This window comes from Kogia breviceps, chromosome 1 (genome assembly GCF_026419965.1).
Source record: "Kogia breviceps isolate mKogBre1 chromosome 1, mKogBre1 haplotype 1, whole genome shotgun sequence".
Classification (NCBI taxonomy): Eukaryota; Metazoa; Chordata; class Mammalia; order Artiodactyla; family Physeteridae; genus Kogia; species Kogia breviceps.
This window is the reverse complement of record NC_081310.1, coordinates 190649277-190667814: the sequence shown is the minus strand read 5'-3', so window position 1 is coordinate 190667814 and position 18538 is coordinate 190649277. Positions and strand designations below refer to the sequence as shown.

At 48.8% G+C, this 18538-nt stretch overlaps 2 protein-coding genes across 10 annotated transcripts in view; one reads left to right on the top strand and one right to left on the bottom strand.

Moving 5' to 3' along the window:
• Nucleotides 1-8968, top strand: part of DNAJC16 (DnaJ heat shock protein family (Hsp40) member C16) — a 37767-nt gene extending 28799 nt beyond the window's left edge. For 3 of the 6 annotated variants that reach the window (XM_067016945.1, XM_059066586.2, XM_067016921.1), the window contains 7 exons: nt 1137-1320; nt 2282-2464; nt 2607-2683; nt 3829-3909; nt 4001-4099; nt 4674-4844; nt 5350-8968. In XM_067016945.1, the coding sequence (XP_066873046.1) occupies nt 1137-1320; nt 2282-2464; nt 2607-2683; nt 3829-3909; nt 4001-4099; nt 4674-4844; nt 5350-5749 (1195 nt within the window). In that variant the 3' untranslated portion in view covers nt 5750-8968. Of the gene's footprint in view, nt 1-1136; nt 1321-2281; nt 2465-2606; nt 2684-3828; nt 3910-4000; nt 4100-4673; nt 4845-5111 lie in introns of all 6 variants that reach the window. The other 3 variants (XM_067016912.1, XM_067016929.1, XM_067016937.1) reach the window with 3 other exon arrangements.
• A 636-nt stretch (nt 8969-9604) lies between these two features.
• AGMAT (agmatinase (putative)) lies at nt 9605-18465 on the bottom strand. 4 transcript variants are annotated; one of them, XM_067016950.1, is made up of 8 exons: nt 18167-18465; nt 16967-17169; nt 14490-14538; nt 13292-13487; nt 12674-12853; nt 10999-11098; nt 10540-10780; nt 9605-9804 (listed from the first exon to the last, which is right to left on the bottom strand). In XM_067016950.1, the coding sequence occupies exons 1-7, from the start codon at nt 18463-18465 to the stop codon at nt 10575-10577; spliced, it is 1233 nt and encodes a 410-aa protein (XP_066873051.1). In that variant the 3' UTR covers nt 9605-9804; nt 10540-10574. The 4 variants fall into 4 exon arrangements, with proteins under 4 accessions (XP_066873051.1, XP_066873058.1, XP_058922662.1 ...); XM_067016969.1 differs by having other exon boundaries at nt 9718-9804; nt 10540-10624; XM_067016957.1 differs by lacking the exon at nt 10999-11098 and having other exon boundaries at nt 10540-10639.
• Nucleotides 18466-18538: the final 73 nt, after the last annotated feature.

Genomic DNA, 18538 nt, shown 5'->3' with positions numbered 1-18538 from the left:
ATGAGTGCCTTTAAATTTAGGGCTGTTTCATCTGTGAAAGCTGTCCGGATGTGAAAGGAAAACATTTTGATCACGTTATGTGAAAATACAACTAAAATATTATTTAAAATAGGAAAAATTCCCTATGTTTCCAGACTTTTCAGTTTCCTTTATAGACTAAGAGAAGAAAGACTTTAATTAAATGTAAGGCAGGTGATCCTGGACTTAAAGGATTGTTACTTATACCGCCTTCGGAAAATATCCCCAGTCCACGCCCACCTCCCCTTTGTTAGCACCGCCACCCTCGCCAGGTCACTGTCACCTCTCGTCGGGGCCCCCGTGTTAGCCTCCTAACCTCCTCTGCCTCCACTCCGCTCTCCCACCCTCAGTCGGTTCATGGCAGCCAGCGATCCTCCTAACGCTGTGAATTGGATCGAGTCCCCCGGCCTCAGGGCCTTTGCACTTGCGGTGCTCTCTGCCTGCAGTGCTCAGACCCCACTTCCTCCCACGGCACCTCCTTCACGTCTCTGCTCAGCCAGTCTGATGGACCGTGACTCCCAGCCCACCCTTGACTCTCTCCCCTTCACTTCTTTATTTTTTTTCATAACGCTTGTCACTACTTGTCATGGTCTATCCATCTATCTATTTGTTATCTGCTTTCCACACTGGAATATCAGCTCCATGAGGGCAAGATCATTGTCTGTCTTACCTGGCATCTACTGAGTGCTCAGTAGTATTTGAGAGAATGAATGCATGAATGAATGATTAGATGAACTTTCCCTTGGCACCACTACAAAGGAAGCCCTTCAGAATGAGGCCCAGTGGCCCTGGCCTCAGATAGGCTCAGCCAGCCCTGCCTGCGGCGGGAGAACTAGAACAGGTGCCTCCTGCATCAAGGGTTCAGTGACCATTGCCTTCAAAGGCATCTCTAAATGTCGTGAAGTTTGGTTTGGGGAGAGCACCACCAGTCTAGAAAGAAGCAGGTCCTTAATGCCTTGGACATTTTCTCTCATTAGAGGCTCCCCCGTGAAGCTTTCATTCCTAAAACACGTTCGTTCACTTTGTAAATGAGCGTCTCCTCTCTTTCACCTTCACTTGCCATTCAGGTTCTAGCCGTGGCCTCGGGGATTAAAGTCTTCTCTTTTGTTGACATGCAGGTACTGTGTGGTTTTACTGACCGCTGAGGCTACCAAGTTGAGTAAACCCTTCGAGGCTTTCCTGTCTTTTGCTCTGGCAAACACACAGGACACAGTGAGGTTCGTGCACGTCTACAGCAATCGGCAGCAGGAGTTTGCCAACACCTTACTGCCAGACAGCGACACGTTTCAAGGAAAACCAGCGGTGAGTCGTGGGTGCTGTCCCGGTCTCGAGCTCTTCACAAGCACATGACACTTAATTCTGAGTCCTCCTTCCTCAGGAGTTTTCAATATAGATTCCAGGAAGTCCAGGAATCTCTGAAGCCTGTTTGCCTTATGTTTTCCGAGTGCTTGGAAACCATTTGACTTTTTTTTTTTTAATTAAAGTATAGTTGATTTACAATGTTGTGTTAATTTCTGCTGTACAGCAGATCGGTTCAGTTATATATACATTCTTTTTTATATTCTTTTCCGTTATGGTTTATCACAGGATATCGAGTATAGTTCCCTGTGCTGTCCGAAGCCTGTTTTGCAAGCACTCCTAAAGTAGTCTTTTACCATGCTGATTTCACCTCCTAGATTTTCAGCCTTGGACCTTCACAGAAAGCATCTTCCCTCTGGGTAAAGATTAAAGAGCATCAGCCCTTTTCACCAGTCTCTCCGCTTGGCAGGTCTAGTCTTACAGTACCTAGTTTGTAGAATCTTCCTTAGGCTACCAGTAATAGGCTTTCCAAATATCTCCCTTCTGTGCTTCTGCCTCTTTTACTTCATCCTAATTGATCTCACCTTCCTTTCCCCTCCTTCATCACCACCCTCTGCAGAAGTATGAAATTCTTCTCTGTCTTTTTCGTCATCTTGGTAATTATGGAAAAATCTCTCGAAAAAACAAAGGTTTCCTTCTTTATGACATTAAGTCAGAAGTTATAGAACAAAGTCTATTGAGAAGAAAGAGCTTTAACTTTAGCAAAAGCTCTGGAAAGTCACCATAAAGCTAATTTCTTTTATTAGAAAAATGTAAATCTCTTGCAGATATTGTATACTCATCCATACCTGTGTTTGAGCTTCACTAGACCCATTTTTTCCATCCTCCCTGAAAAAAACCCAAGCAACGGTAACTTGACATTCTTTTGAGAATTCTCATGGTTTTTCCTCTCTTTTTCTCCCAGGTGTCTATCTTAGAAAGGCGCAACACAGCAGGGAGGGTGGTGTATAAAACCCTGGAGGATCCCTGGACCGGGAGTGAGAGCGATAAATTCATCCTTTTGGGTTATCTTGACCAACTGCGGAAAGACCCAGCTCTTCTGTCCTCGGAAGCTGTGCTCCCCGACTTGACCGATGAACTTGCCCCTGTAAGCACATAGCCCAGGAGAGCGGGCACCGGGCAGGGCTCCTGAGCCCCCAGAGCAACAGTGCCATGTTGGAGGCAGGGGGCTTCTCCCTCCGGGGCTCAGGGGTCCAGGCCTGACCGTCACCCATTTTCTCTCTCAACAGATTTTTCTCCTTCGGTGGCTGTATTCTGCTTCTGACTACATCTCAGACACTTGGGACAGCATATTTCACAGCAACTGGTAGGAGTATTGCCAAGTTTGAATTTCTTTATCTCTGTTAACCCAGGACCGCTGTTTTTCTTTCGAAAAGAGTCCACTCTTCTTTCATTTCAGTGTGGACTCCATAGGCAGGTGGAAGAGTGTTTACGTATTTCCAACAACTGTTCCCCTTCTTCTTTCAGTGACTTCCCTTTTTTAATATTTGCTGATTGACCCTTTCCCACTGGTGGGGAAAGAAAGGATCACCCCTGGCTGCCCCTCCAGCTAGCAGAGCCTGGGACCATCCTCTTCATCAGAGCACCTCTGGTGTCCAGCACAGGGCCTGACACACATGGAGTCCAGTGAAAAGATGCACAAATGAATCAGTGAATTAATCGGAGAAGGGAGGGCTATACCACACCCACCCCAATGAGACCATGAGCTCCTAGTCATGGACAGACCATGTGCCACTCATGTTCGTGCTTCCTGGCCCCCAACCCAGCTCCTGAAAAACAGCAGGCCTTTGATGGGTGTTTGTGGGTGAATAAAATTTCAGAACACCTAGTGGCGATCTTGAGAAGTCAACTTTTTCCCACCTTCTCCTCCCCTCTGGGCCACATCTGAATTATTCTGGCCAGAAAAAAAACGAATAAATCAAAATAAAGGAAATAATTCCACAGACCTTTTAGTCACCTGATACTACCCTTGACATTAGAATGTTCCGCCACGTTCACAACTTAAATCGTTTGTTACCCCTCTTATTGTTTCCTTCTGCAGAATTTATTCAGCACGGGCTGAGACACAAAAACTTTTTGAATAAGTGATCTGTGCATTAGAACAGTGAGGGAAAAATCTCTGCTTTCACCACCACCACCACCCAAAAAAACCTCTGTTTGTATGAGATTAGAAAGTGTCAGACTTCCCCTGGCGGTCCAATGGTTAAGACTCTGCACTCCCAACGCAGGGGTTACGGGTTCGATCCCTGATTGGATAACTAAGATCCCACAGGCTGCACGGCGCAGCCAAAAAAAAAAAAAAAAAAAAAAGGTGTTTGTTGATGTGAAAGCTTTTTGGTTTGGGGTGGTTTAGGGGTTTTTTTGAGCCGGAGAGAAGAAACCTAAAACCATTAATTGACACGTCACAGCAGCCCACATAGAGCTGACCAGAGCTTGTGAACTTCACTTTAGGCGGGAAATGATGCCCCTTCTGTCCCTGGTCTTCTCTGCCCTCTTCATCCTCTTCGGCACTGTCATCATTCAGGCTTTCAGGTAAGAGCCTCCACGTCTGCTCAGTGCCATGTCTGAAGGGTGAGCCCCAAACCTTACAAACCTTCTGTAAAACTCCTTTTTCTTACTTCAGTGACTCAAATGAGGAGCGAGAGTCAAGCCCTCCAGACAAAGAGGAAGCCCACGAGAAGACCGGGAAGACAGAGCCGAGCTTCACCAAGGAGCCCAGCAGGTTGCCCTGACCAAACGCCAGCACCTCGCCCTCAGTAGCAGCCCCCCCCACACCGCGGGGTCTGATAAGCAGCGTCCGAGGGTCTGGTACAGCTAAGAACCCTGGCTCCCCTCCTTGTGTGAGATGTGGATCTAGGCAAGAGTCGCAGCTGAAGAGCGTTGACTGAGACAGCCTAGGCCTTCAGACACAGGACTAGTTAGCCTCTCCTCAGTACCCTGTGTTTCTCAACCCCAGATTTAATAATGAAGGTGGGAAGGAAGCAAAGAAGCATGTCAGGGAGATGCTAGATGAGCTAGAAGCAGAGAACGGTGCGTCACCATAACTGTGTTGACGGCCTTCATCCCGTCCTAAAGCCGCTTCTACACCAACTGAACGGCAACACCAGCAAGGCTCTTTATAGGCCCGGGATAACTAAATCGGGGTCAGTCCCGCCCTGCCCATGTGTCAGGCTCGAGGCTATTAAATAACATATCTAGTCTGGTTAGAACATAGCATTTTCTTCCACTTGTTCCTTTTAAAAGTCATGGCAGTCCCTTACGCTACAAGATCTTAATTCCTCGGTTTTTCTCCACAGCAGGATTCCTAAAAAAGGCTTTGTGGAGGTGACCGAACTCACAGATGTAACGTACACCAGTAACTTGGTGCGCCTGAGGCCAGGCCAAATGAACGTGGTCCTCATCCTGTCAAATTCCACCAAGACCAGCCTGCTGCAGAAATTCGCTTTGGAGGTCTACGCGTTCACTGGGTGAGCTCCTGTGTGCACATGGGAGGGGTCGGGGGGCGTGGAAGGAGGAGGGGGAGAGCCTGCATACTTGGGTAAGGAGGGAGCTGGAGGGGCTTTATCCACGCAGCACGGTGTTGGCTGTGACCTTTCCAACCCAGACCTCTAAGCCATCATGTGGGGACCTTTCTTCCCCTTGACTGTTGGTTCTGAACAGAAGAGCTTGAACGCAGTCTTCCCTGAGCCCTTTCAGGAAACTCTCTTCTCTAGCTCTTGTGTCTTTTCCTGAAGCCAGACACTGAGAGTGATGTGAGTGACACCCAGCAAGGGACAGGAAATGGACGAGGGGCTCTTGCCGCCATCGTAGAAGCCCTCCGGGTCCCGCAGAAATCCTTCGTTTCTTCTGTACGCAGGCCCCACCCAACACAAAGCCTTTTCCTGTTATTTAAAATCTGACTGAGGTACCTGTGTTCCCTGCGACTAAATGTGTCGGAAAATACCCTAAATCCTCCTTCTGTCCTTCCTGCAGGAGCAGCTGCCTGCACTTTTCCTTCCTGAGTCTAGATAAACACAGAGAATGGCTGGAATACTTACTAGAATTTGCTCAAGATGTGGCCCCGATCCCAAACCAATACGACAAGCATTTCATGGAACGTGACTACACGGGCTATGTACTGGCTCTGAATGGCCACAAGAAATACTTCTGCCTCTTCAAGCCTCAGAAAACAGTCGAAGAGGAGGAAGCCCTGGGGTCGTGTAGTGACCTTGACTCTTCCCTCCATCTGGGTGAATCTCGAGGGAAATCTTCTTCTGGCCTTGGATCCAGGCCCATCAAAGGAAAATTGAGCAAGTTGTCCTTATGGATGGAACGGCTGCTGGAAGGCTCCTTACAGAGGTTTTATATCCCCTCATGGCCCGAGCTAGACTGAGAATTTCAAAAAGAGGCTCGAACTCTTCAGACTTTGTAACAGGCCCCTGTGAACAGGTATTTTCAGGACTCAAACGATCACAATGGACAGAGTATAGATTTTCGATTATTATTCCAGAACAGTGGCTAGAAGAATCTTTCCGTTGTCCTGTTCTAACCTAGGAGTGAAAAACACCACACACTGAATTCCCCAGATCAGAATACTTTCCTTTGGGTCTGTTTTCCTCATTTGAATGCCACACGATTAAAAACAGACTGCTCATTCCCTCTTCCTTTGTCGCCCCGCCCCGTGCTCGCCCCCCACCCCCAGTCCCCTGTCCTGTCTCTGTGCTGTGGGAGAAGCACAGGGCTGGACCCTGCATCAGAACCCGGGGGGACCTCGCGAGCCTGGTGTGCCGGTCGGGCCGTCTGTCCCCCGCCCAGCCTTGGCCGTGCTTCTGCCGCGGTGCATGCTGTAACGGTGGGACACCCCACCGCAGCTTCTGGGCCCTGTGTCTCAAAAAAGGCCTAGTTCCAAGCGATCTTACATTAATGGTTTTTTTGGTAGTAAATGGCTAAAAGTATATTTGGGGGGTATCCTCCTACAACAGCTTGTCAGCCACGGTTTTAAAAGGTTAGGAATGAGTGGGGTTTCTGCACATATGTTTGATTTTCTTCCCAAGACAAGAGAAGGGAGGGCTGGGCAGTGCCTGAGCAATGCCTTCGTGAGCATCCCATGAGCCCCCTCCCGAACACTAAAGGTAGCCGGCCAGGGATCCGCGTGGCAAGAAGTACTGTAATGACCTTGAGCCATTTACCTGTATGTTTTCGGATGCCTTTCTGCCTCTGTCAGTTTTAGGGTATGGATATTAGGAGCCATAACTTGTAACCTTGCTCTCTGAACGTAGAGATAAGCTGCTATAAGCCAGTAGATGTTAAGCTGAAGACAACATTATTCCTGCCGTGAGTCAGGCTCAAGGAACCTCTTCCCTACAGTGATGTCTCTTTAGTAAAATATCAGACATATCTTTGTATCGAGTAACTTAAAATTTCTCAGCAATTGTATTTTGAATACCGTTACCCCAAAAGTGCTGTATCTTCAAGTCCTCTTTGGTGACAAGTGAGCCAAGACACGTTCTAGACTCCTGTTTTGTTCACTTTGAGCTTCTGGCCTATATTTTGATGTATCATCTAATTGTTTTCACTCTTAAGTTACAACTGCTTCACCAGTAACAGGGTCAGACCTGTCATCAGCACCCCAGCTCGCTGAGCTCCAGTGAACGATGGACCCCAGGTGGGGCCCTACCAGCCAGTTAGAGAGCTTACCTTTTCTTTTTAGAGCACACCACCAGTGGGGTTTGGACAACCTCAAAGAGTTCAGATGTCAAAACAAATTGCCTTTATGTAAAGTGAAGGGTCAAAATCAGTGATGGGACAAAATAGGTTAATATTTTCTTTAATCGTAATTGCTTTAAACTAAGCCATTTGGATTGAGCTACAGTGGCAAGTAACAAATTATTTGAGCCCAGAAATTCCTAGTTTTCATGGAATCTATAGCTTTATTTAAAAAAATAAATCACTGCCAGGCTTTATTTTTCCACATGATCCTCTAAAAGTGGATGTTTATTCTGATTGCCGTATCTCATGGCACCTGGCCTAGGTAGAACTGATGGAGGAAGTCATTTTTGGCTCTGTGATGCACCAAGTCCTCAAAATTATTTTCTGCATCTCTTATGGCCAAGTTGCTTATATGAGTAGTGTTTTGGTTCAGTGGTAGGTTTTTATTTTTTTAATTTCCGGTACTAGTGGGATTCGTGACCTTAATTTATGAAAAACAAAAACACCCAGATTCATTCACTTTAAAAAATTGTATCATTAACATAAAAAGCACCTTCAGACAGCTGCACCTTTGATTTGTGTAAAGAAAGGAAGTGATAATAGTGAAAACGTTCCTAGGAAATATTTCAATCCAAAGAAAATCATCTGCAGATCCATTTGGGGGCTGGTAGCTATGTCCCCCAAGAGGAAACTGGGAAGCTTTTAAACTGACCTTTACCCTTGACCACCCAAGGCTTTCCTCCTGAATGTCATTTCCATGAATTTGTTTACTTTTGTGTCAAATGTATGAGCCACTGGCCTGGTCAGCCAATGCTACCATTTCTCTTACTCACATATGTAATCACACAGACCCAATTTTGGCTTTAAGTTAACTTCCTAGTCTTCGAGTATCTTGAAACTGACAATGTTGATGTTTTCAGAGGTAGGTTTTTCTGATTGATACAGACTATGCATCATGTTTAGCAGATGGGGACAACTGGCCTAAAACAAGCCTTGTAGATATACGCACCCTTTTTTTTTTTTTTTTTTTTCTTTTTTTTTTGTGCGTTACGCGGGCCTCTCACCGTTGTGGCCTCTCCCGTTGCGGAGCACAGGCTCCGGACGCGCAGGCTCAGCGGCCATGGCTCACGGGCCCAGCCGCTCCGCGGCACGTGGGATCCTCCCGGACCGGGGCACGAACCCGCATCCCCTGCATCGGCAGGCGGACTCTCAACCACTGCGCCACCAGGGAAGCCCCTACACACCCATTTTTTTTTTTTAATTTTTTTTTATTAGCCCAGGTGTCGGTGGCACAATCTGTCTAACAGAGTTCATCACCTCCAACTAGGGAACATTTCAGCGAGCAAGGCTGCCCTAACTCCCATTAGACACCACAGTCTTGCTGCCATCGCTTATCGACCATGAAAACTTGGTTGTGGTTTCAAATACTAGGTTGATTCCCCCCCTTATTTGGTACATAAATGTTTTCCTGCTATAAAAAGAAGTGGGATCTGAATGTGTTTTAAGTGATTTGCATTGTTTGGGGAAAGGGATCAGGAGCAAACTCTCCAACATTTTTTTCTAAGTAAAATTCTTGAAAAGCTGATGGAAAACATTCTTTCCAGATGAAACGTTGGTCATGTCCAAATAGCTGACCTTGTCCCTTGAAACAAACGCAGCGTGTCTGCTGCTGAATCTGTTCAGTTTGTCAAGGAGGATGATTATACTTTCGAGACAGACCCGAAAAGAAGGTGACTATTTTGCACTTTTGATACTCTTAGGAACAAATAACCTATTTGGCGAATGGTGTCTTTTTTAGGTTGTTTTTGTTTTGTATTGTGAACAGGCACTGAAGCTGATGTTATTTTGTTTTAAGAATACTACAGACTGGAAACAGAAATAAACTATTTTAATGTGTGATGATTATGGATAGCTCTTATGTCACGAGGTGATGATTTGACCATGGACACAGTATCAACAAAATTGAATTCGCATGTAACTCAACACATGCTTGAGGTCGTGACGCCTCCGCTGCAGATTTCGGGAATTGCCGTCAGAGAGGGTGGGTCAGCGTGAAGGGAAGATAATGCAAAACTGAGGCTCAGAGGGAGAGGGTTAAGGAAAGGTCACTAAGAGGCAGCTGATGTCACCTGGTTTTGAAGACATTCGTGCCTCTTCCTGGGCTTTTGAGTGGGAAGTTTCTTTATCAGGATCTGCATGTTATGTTTCCTTTCAAACTTTTTTTATGTTCACAGTGGTCCTAAAACCAAGATGCTCCTCAGCGTAGGGGCTGTGTTGTAAAGGAAGATACTATAGAAATAGGGAATGTTTTTCTACAGTATTATTTCATAGGGTTTTTTCATTTCATTCCTCCAGATTTTAGATAACCTTAAACTAAATTTCTCCATCCCTTTCCCCTTTATCCTCCATCACCATTCATCAAAGGAGAAAAAAAAAAAGCACAAGTGCAATTTTTTTTAAGTTAATTCAAACACCTTAGGAATATTAGCTGTTTGGATTCGAGTTCTACTGTAAGGCCCGATTGTAGAGCCACCAGTGACACTGTGAGCAGAACGTTTTATTGGCATAAACTCTTTAGTACTCAGATTGCTTGCACGTAAGTTCTTCTGGAGCATTTGTCATCCAGGCAAGCTCTTGTTTTATCTTGAACATCGTAGCACAAGATTCAGGCGACTGTCACTTTGGGGAGAACACACAGCATTTCAAACAGCAGGTTAGCCGCCACGAGGGCTGTGTTTCCTGCAAAGAGGTGAAAAACCCAAACGTGAACACTGCACAGACCGCCTCCTCGGGCTCCTCAGCTTGTGTCCCTTTGTGCTTCCTTTTCCAGAGTCCTGCCTTGCGCGCTCCTCTGCGGTTCCCCGCCGCCCCGTGGACATGCTTTCCCCGGTGTTCTCTCCATCAACATCAAGCGTCATTCAGAAGTGGTATTTTAAAATTCAGAAGGCTCTCTGTTTACTCTGAGAACAGATTTCCCCCAAAGGAAAACCTATCATATTGGTGTGTATCGTATTTACTATCTATCCTCTAAGGCTAACAGGCCTAACCCTGTAAGCTTTTCTAGATTAAAATTATTGGGATGGCATCGGCTTTGAATCTCTCTCCTAAGCCAGCTAACTCCCCCACCTTATCGATATTAATAAATATCATTTATGCTTTGAGAATTCACTCTTCAGTGAAATATCCAAGGCAGATGGCACTGAGCAGCCCTATCGCTGAACTGCACGCTGGTTTCTCTCTCTTCTGCCGACGGGGGGGCCAGCTAACAATCCTTAGCCGCCTCCCAGGGGGTTTGTTAGGGTTCATTAGCTCACATCTGTACGGTGTACAGTAATAGGTTTATTTCCTTCACTGTAGGACATACTCAGCCGGTTCCCGAGTTATATAAAGGGACCCATCCATCTACTTACTAACTAGATTAATACAATTTAAACTAGCCGCTGCCTACGGATCACAGTTGCCTCCCTTACTCACCAGAAGGATCGTACGGCGGTGAAACCTCCACAAGATCACAACCCACCACGTTCAGGCCTTGACACCCCCGGATGATCTCCAGAGCCTGTCCAAGATGAAGCTTGAGTTGTCCAAGAGAGGTAATCATTGACAACAGAAAGCAACCAATAGAGGCCTCCATGGATTTCTCCCAACACGGGCCTGCCCTTCAACTTGGAACTGTCGCTTTCCCTCAATAAACATTCACTGACCACCAGGCACCCTGGTGGGATCACAGAGACAAACAAACCAATCGCTTCAATGCCAGCATGAAGGGCTTCAGGCATAGTATGAGCACATGTCGCAGCCTGAAGAGGCTGGGGAAGGCTCCCCCAAGGTGGAAACACTTAGCTCAAGGAACTGACCAAGCAGAGGAGTAGGGGGAGGGCAGCCCCGGGAGAGGGAAAGACACATGCAAAGGCGCCAAGACGGAAGAAGTACTAGTAGTCAGACGTGGCCGGAGATAGGATGAGTGACGGGGTGGCAGGAAGAGCGTCACTTTGCTTCCGTTCTGCAGGTGAAAAGCAGGAAGGATGCGAAGCTGAGAAAAGAGGAGTGTGTTCTAGAAAACCGACGGGAACTGGGAAAGGCTTTAGAGAGGCTGTTATGACCATCCTCCTTTCTGAGAGGATAGAAGAGAGTTGATTTGTTCAAGCAGTCTTCATTCATTTACTCCAGTATCTGTGAGTACCTCCCACTGATATGTCAGACACTCTCCTCGGCTCGGAGAGTAGTGAACAGAGCAAAGGTCCACGTCTGGAGCTTTCCTTCCAGGTACAGCCACACTCCAGGGCTGCCTCCTTGTGCTTACCGTACCCCTCAGCAACCCCCATGCTCCCTCTCAGCATACCATGGGAGCTTTCTCGAGGGGTTTCTAAAACTCTTGAACTACCCTGGGAGGTGTTAATCCCACTGTGCGTACCTTTAAAATTTAACCCCCAGGGCTTCCCTGGTGGCGCAGTGGTTGGGAGTCCGCCTGCCGATGCAGGGGACGCGGGTTCGTGCCCCGGTCTGGGAAGATCCCACATGCCGCGGAGCGGCTGGGCCCGTGAGCCATGGCCGCTGAGCCTGCGCGTCCGGAGCCTGTGCTCCGCAAGGGGAGAGGCCACAGCAGTGAGAGGCCCACGTAGCGTAAAAAAAAAAAAAAAAAAAAAAAAAAAAAAATTTAACCCCAAAAAGGTAAGTTTGGTGTCTGAACAGGGGGCACTACAATATTGTCCCCATGAACAGGTGGACCAGAGGCAGAAAGACCAAATAACGGACTATTATATCCCAGATAAGAAATGAGGGCCCGGACTTCCCTGGTGGTGCAGTGGTTAAGAACCTGCCTGCCAATGCAGGGGACACGGGTTTGAGCCCTGGTCTGGGAAGATCCCACATGCCGTGGAGTAATTAAGCCCGTGCACCACAACTACTGAGCCTGCACTCTAGAGCCCTCAAGCCACAACCACTGAGCCCACGTGCCACAACTACTGAAGCCTGTGTGCCTAGAGCCCGTGCTCCGCAACAAGAGAAGCCACCGCAGTGAGAAGCCCGTGCACCGCAATGAAGAGTAGCCCCCGCTCGCCGCAACTAGAGGAAAGCCCGGGCAGCAACACAGCCAAAAATACATTTAAAAATAAATTCTTTTTTTTATAAAAAGAAGAAAAGAAGAAAAAAAAGAAAGAAAGAAATGAGGGCCCTTGCCAAAATCAGTCACTCATCAATAAGGGAGAATCCAAATCTGTGATCAGCCCTAAGCACAACAAAGGTCCAGGTGCTCTGATTTTTTTTTTTTTTTTTTTTTTTTTTTTTTTTTTTTTTGTGGTACGCGGGCCTCTCACTGCCGTGGCCTCTCCCGTTGCGGAGCGAGCACAGGCTCCGGACGCACAGCCTCAGCGGCCATGGCTCATGGGCCCAGCCGCTCCGCGGCATGTGGGATCTTCCCGGACCGGGGCACGAACCCGTGACCCCTGCCTCAGCAGGCGGATTCTCAACCACTGCGCCACCAGGGAAGCCCCAGGTGCTCTGGTTTTAAAAGCCCATCCTGATTTCTAAAGACTCAGTTCAAGTCCCAGGAAAGTGGGGAGCTAAGTATCCTCACCCACAGGAAGTGTCACTGGTGGAGCCTCCTTACCTGACTAGGAGTGAGACCAGCAATTTCGGGTGTCCCTGTCCCTGGGGCATAGGCAGGGTCCAAGCCGTCGATATCAAAGCTGATATAAATGGGTCTGACTCCCATCTGCTGCCTCACTTTTCCCATCAGAGGAACCAGTGACTTCATCCAGCAGTCTTCAGCCAGGACCACCCGGAAGCCCTGAGAAAGAATTGAAGAGCAGAAAGTTGACACTTGGGCCTGGCACCATTTACTGGGCATTTCCTATAGGCCTACCCCGTGCTCAGTTTATGTGCACCTGCAAGTTGACCCCCGATCTCCCTGAGGAGGGAACTATCATGCCCATATCAGACCCATCGCCTTGGGTCTGGACCTCCTGCACTCTTTTCCAAGCCAGCAGCATCCAAGGGCTTGGTTTGTTTCTGCTTGTCTCCCCTCCCCAGCGATAAGAGGCCTCCTCTGCCTCGTGAACTACCATCCCCGCTCCTATCTGCTCCACATGATGCAAACTCACCCTTCTGTCCCCACTTTGAGCTTGATTAGCAAAGTCCCTTTGAATCCACAGCCTCCATTGAGTGGGCAATGGAGAGGAAGGCACTTTGGGGCCGGGGATAGAGGGAGGGGCTGTTGGCCTGTCACCTGGCTCCGGCTGTATCTGTAGGTATCCAAGGTCATGGAAGAGCCCCGGATGCCGATCTGTACCACGCGCTCACAGTCCAGGAGTCCGTCGTCCACGCACCGGCGGAAGGGCGTCCCGTGATAGAGCTTCTCACCCAGGGCCTGGTCCGCCGTGTCCATGTGTGCGTCCACGTGCACCAGCCCCACAGGCCCGTGCCTGGTGACAACAGGGCGGCTCAGAGGCCAGGCCTCCCCGTGGGGCCTGAACACCACCGCCCTCCAGGCCACCAAAACTTGATGACAGTTCATAGCCATGGAAGGGGGACCTGGCATCAGTTACCAGCCTTGCAACTGGTTTCTGTCTTCAAACCACTTAGCTTCTCAGAAGGACAATAAGCCCAGAGAAGTCAGGCAGAAAACAGTCATGTGCTTTAGCTGACGCTCCCTACCTATCGCCCAGAATTTTCTTCACTTACAGATGGAGAGGACTGGGAGGGTGAAAATAAAGGGTGGCGGCTCAGGTGAGCTCGTCTGAAGGCTCAACTAATCAGCACCACCCTTTCTCCAACTGTGGTACCAAGAAGCAGCTTCCACTCAGCTCTCTCTCTATAATCCCCATCAACCCTGCCAGCTGCCCAAAGAAAACAGACAATCCAAATCAGTGCCAGGCAAACACAGCTTCCAGAAAAGCCTCGTACCCACCTCCAACCAGAATGCCACCCACATAGCTTTCCTCTATATGAATTCTGGAGCTCACCACCTTGGCCCATCTGTCTATTTCTCAAACTAACTAACCAAAATTAGTCAATCCCTAGTAGATTTTCACTACTGGAAAAATCCATCGTCTCATCCTCTGGGAAAGGGGCCCTTTCAGGAAAAAGCAGGGCGTGTTTGGCCTTTGAAGTAAAACAGAAACTGAAGTTAACTGAGGTTGTGTATTTCACCAGGGGCTCATCTTCCAAAAACAGAGGCAAATGCTGAGCGTGCATACCCGAGCAGATCTAGGGCAAGGGCCGGCGGCCAGGGTGTTAATAATAAATTGTCTTGGCTCCCATCTGGTGACTGACAGACACACCTGGAGCTCGACCTTAATTTTGATCCATAGAAGCAACTCAATGGGGAATTTCCTATCATCCCCAATAACCTGAGCCAGCAGAGGTCACCTGATGCCATCTAGCAGAAAACAACTCATTCCCCAGCTCCAGCCTTTGGGACTTACTTTTCTGCCATCGCTTGCAATATAGGATAGGTGATTGTGTGATCTCCACCTGCAAGGAGAAAAAAAAAGAAGAAAACATCTGGAACATGGATAAGATTCGAGGACCATGTATCACCTAGAACGATCTTTGATCTGCCCAATTCTGCCACCCTTTCTATTAGACTAGAAGAACTATGACCCCAGCTAAAATATGATCTTGTTCAGTGGTGGAGAAACGGCCACTAAATGTTTGACATTACATTGTCATTTAAAAGAGGAAATTAGGGCTTCCCTGGTGGCGCAGTGGTTAAGAGTCCGCCTGCTGATGCAGGGAACACGGGTTCGTGCCCCGGTCCGGGAAGATCCCACATGCCGCGGAGCGGCTGGGCCCGTGAGCCATGGCCGCTGAGCCTGCGCGTCCGGAGCCTGTGCTCCGCAACAGGAGAGGCCACAACAGTGAGAGGCCCGCGTACCACAAAAAAAAAAAAAAAGAGGAAATTAAATTAAGGCTTATAGGGGAAATGCTCGGACCAGCTCTGTGCAGTTGAACTTCCTGCAGTGACACACGCATGTTCTGTATCTGCACTGGCCAACATGGGGGTCCCTAGCCATTGGCTATTGAAATGTGGCTCATGCAACTGAAGAATTGAATTTTTTTTTTTCTTATTGTAATTCATTTAAATAGCCACATGTGGCTAGGGGCTACCATAATGGACAGCACAGGCCTAGAAAAGTATTACCATTGATAATTATTAATAACAACAATAGCTAATATTTATGGAAGCTTAAAACATACCAGTCACAAAGCTGGGCACTTTATATGCACTTTTGTTATATGCCCCTGACACAATATAAGAAGGTGGGTGGTGGTATTTTTATTCCCATATTACAGATAAGGAAATGAAGCATGAAGAGCTAGTGAGAGGTGGAGCTGAGATTTCAAACCACGTCAGCCAGAAACCCCACTCCTTACCACTATGCTCCGCAGGCTAGGCCCTCTCATTTGGCAGAAATAAATTTTGATATTTAGAAAAAGGTACTATTTTGACTATTGGTGAACAGGAAGAGAAAGAACTGCTACAGTGAGAGTGGGGCCGGTGGGGGGGGTGAGGGTAAGAGGAAAGCTGCTCTATAGATTGACATAGACCCTGACGAGAGGAAAAGACCCCCTTGCAGTTCTCTCAAATAAAGTCATTGAAACAATGTCCTTGAAATAGTTAAGAAGTCACAACTAAGCCCGTGCTGGCAGCCTCCTCAGGCCTGGCATCAAGGGCTGGGACAAGGTGAGGTGGATAGAGGCACTTGCGGATGCCAAATTGAAGGGACACCAAAAAAAGTAATTGGGGAATTCCCTGGTGGTCCAGCGATTAGGACTCTGCGCTCACACTGCAGGGGACCTGGGTCCCATCCCTGGCCAGGGGACGAACGAAGATCCTGCAAGCTATGGGCCAAAAAAGCCTAAGTAATCAAGATAAATACTATTTTAATGTAATATTTTTAAAAATTAAAATCAATGCAAAAAAACCCACAAAGAATCCATGATAGGGACTTCCCTGATGGCGCAGTGGTTAAGAATCCGCCTGCCAATGCAGGGGACACAGGTTTGAGCCCTGGTCTGGGAAGATCCCACATGCCGCAGAGCAACTAAGCCCGAGAGCCACAACTACTGAAGCCCACGCGCCTCAGAGCCCGCATGCTGCAACTACTGAGCCTGCGTGCCTAGAGCTCGTGCTCCACAACAAGAGAAGCCACCGCAATGAGAAGCCCACGCTACTTTATTTATTTATTTTTCTTTTTTATAAATTTTTTTTTTAATTTTTGGATGCGTTGGGTCTTCGTTGCTGCACGCGGGCTTTCTCTAGTTGCGGTGAGTGGGGGCTACTCTCCGTTGCAGTGCACGGGCTTCTCGTGGCGGTGGCTTCTCTTGTTGCGGAGCACGGGCTCTAGGCACGCGGGCTGCAGTAGTTGCAGCATGTGAGCTCAGTAGATGTGGTACGCGGGCTCTAGAGCGCAGCCTCAGTAGTTGTAGTGCACGGGTTTAGTTGCTCCGCGGCATGTGGGATCTTCCCAGACCAGGGCTCGAACCCACGTCCCCTGCATTGGCAGGCGGATTCTTAACCACTGCGCCACCAGGGAAGTCCCTTATGATAAACTTGAAATAAAGATAGGATCAGCAACTGTGCTGTTCTGAGCCATATTGGAACCTGAGGCAAAAAGGGAAATCAGTAATATGTATTGCTGACTTTTTGGCACCCCTTAAATTTTGCACCAAGGTGAATGCCTCCCTTGCTTCACCCTGGTCCATCCCTGTCAGTCACATTAGTCCAAAAATGTAAATATCCTCTCCCCCGGGGTTAAAATTAATGAACTAAAAATGTTCCCTTTCCTACTGTCTCCATATTGACAGTGGCTCACCCTGGAGAAGTAACTGTACTCCAGGTCATGATAAACAGACCCTGAGCTCAGAGAACTACCCTTTCCCTTGCAGATGCCATTACCCAAGGTCAGAGGAATACAGCCAGCTGCGACAATTTTCTGATAGGCCTCTCGAATTAGGCGGCAGCTGTCCTGAAGGTTGTAAAGATTGACATTCACATCGCCTAGGTCTGCAACCATGAGGGACTGGAAGGGGAGGGCTCCTGTGCTAGGGTTGGCTGTCCGAAGCAGCACTGATTCTTCGCGGATCCGTCGGGGTCCAAATCTGGTGGAGAGAGAGTCAACCTGTGAGCCATCCCTAAAGGTGGGCTTTAGAGGCTCTGCCTAGGCTGGGGCTTCGCAGGCTCTGTGCTGGGGCTGGCTGAATCTTTGCTGCGGGGGGTAGGGGTCATCCTATACATTGCAGGATGTTTAGCAGCAACCCTGGTCTTTACCCACTAGATGCCAGTAGCACCCCTTCCCCCATGTTGTGATAACCAAAAATGTCTCCAGACTCTGCCAAATGTCCCCGGGGGGGGGGGGGGGAGTCACACACATGTTGAGGACCACTCATCTAGCCTATATAGTGAAGAGATTAAAGGTACAGACTTAGAAGCCCACCAATCACCAATTTACTGAACGGCATTAGATAATTTCTTAATCTCCTTGAGCCTCAGTTTCCTAAACTGTTGCTGCGGAATCGTAAATAGCTGATGTTCAATAATTAGAAAAATCGATTTTACTTCCTTTAACTTAATCTTAGGAAAACTGCCTTATTTGGGGGACTTTCCTGGCGGTTTAGTGGTTAAGACTCCGCATTTCCACTGCAGGGGGCATGCAGTGATCCCTGGTGGGGGAACTAAGATCCCGCAGGCTGCGCGACCGAAAAAAGAAGAAAAAATGGCCTTATTTGGAGCAAATTCTTGAGTCAGGTGACATCTAGAGGTTTGGGGAAGGGGCAACCAGCTTCTGTTCTCAAACGTAATGTCCCCTGCTTCTGTAAACCAGGGTACCTACAGCCACCATCCAGCTAGGCCAGGGAATGGGGCAGGGAGAAGGCTCAGTCCTTGAACCCCCTTTCTTTACCAATGGATGACACGGCTGAGCCCTCAGGGTTGCTTGCGGGAAATCAGCTGTCTCTCAAAGGATTAGGGGCACTTTGGAGCCAGGCACGTGGCTTCCAGCTCGACCCTGGGTGAGGGAAAGCACCTCTCCATGAGTTTTGTGTGCGCAGCGGCCGCCAGGCTGTCCCAACACGTGTCCCCGAGTCCTTCGGGGCTTACCTCGCCCCGGGCCTGTTGGAGGTCCCAATGTCCAGCGGCACCCCGATGAAGGCGGCATCCAGCCCCTCGGGGGAGGCCTGCACCGGCAGCCGCATCATGGAGCAGATGCCCACCGACCGGGCCACGAACTCGGAGCTGGGAGGTTGGTTCCGGGGGGCGTCGGAGGCCTGGCGGCTCTGGCTGCTGCCGGGGTCGCAGAGCCCCGCGGTAGGACGCGCGCGGCCCCCAGGAACCAGCCCCCGCGCGCCCGCGCCGCCCCCCAGGCCCCGGGCGCAGCCGGACGCCAGCAGCCGCAGCATTCCGCCCGCTCCGCTGGTCCCCGCAGCGGCCGGGGCGAGTGTGCCAGCGCCCGAGACGCCCCGGGGCTCAAAG

Bases quoted from the DNA above. Each gene is read 5' to 3' on its own strand.
- AGMAT (XM_067016950.1), bottom strand. From the start codon at position 18,465: ATGCTGCGGCTGCTGGCGTCCGGCTGCGCCCGGGGCCTGGGGGGCGGC. The intron at 17,170-18,166 runs GTAAGCCCCGAA...TCTCTCCACCAG, and splicing joins TCCAACAGGCCCGGGGCGAG to ATTTGGACCCCGACGGATCC. The intron at 10,781-10,998 runs GTACTTCTTCCG...TGATCCCACCAG, and splicing joins CCGGCCACGTCTGACTACTA to GGTGCCTGGTGGTCAGTGAA.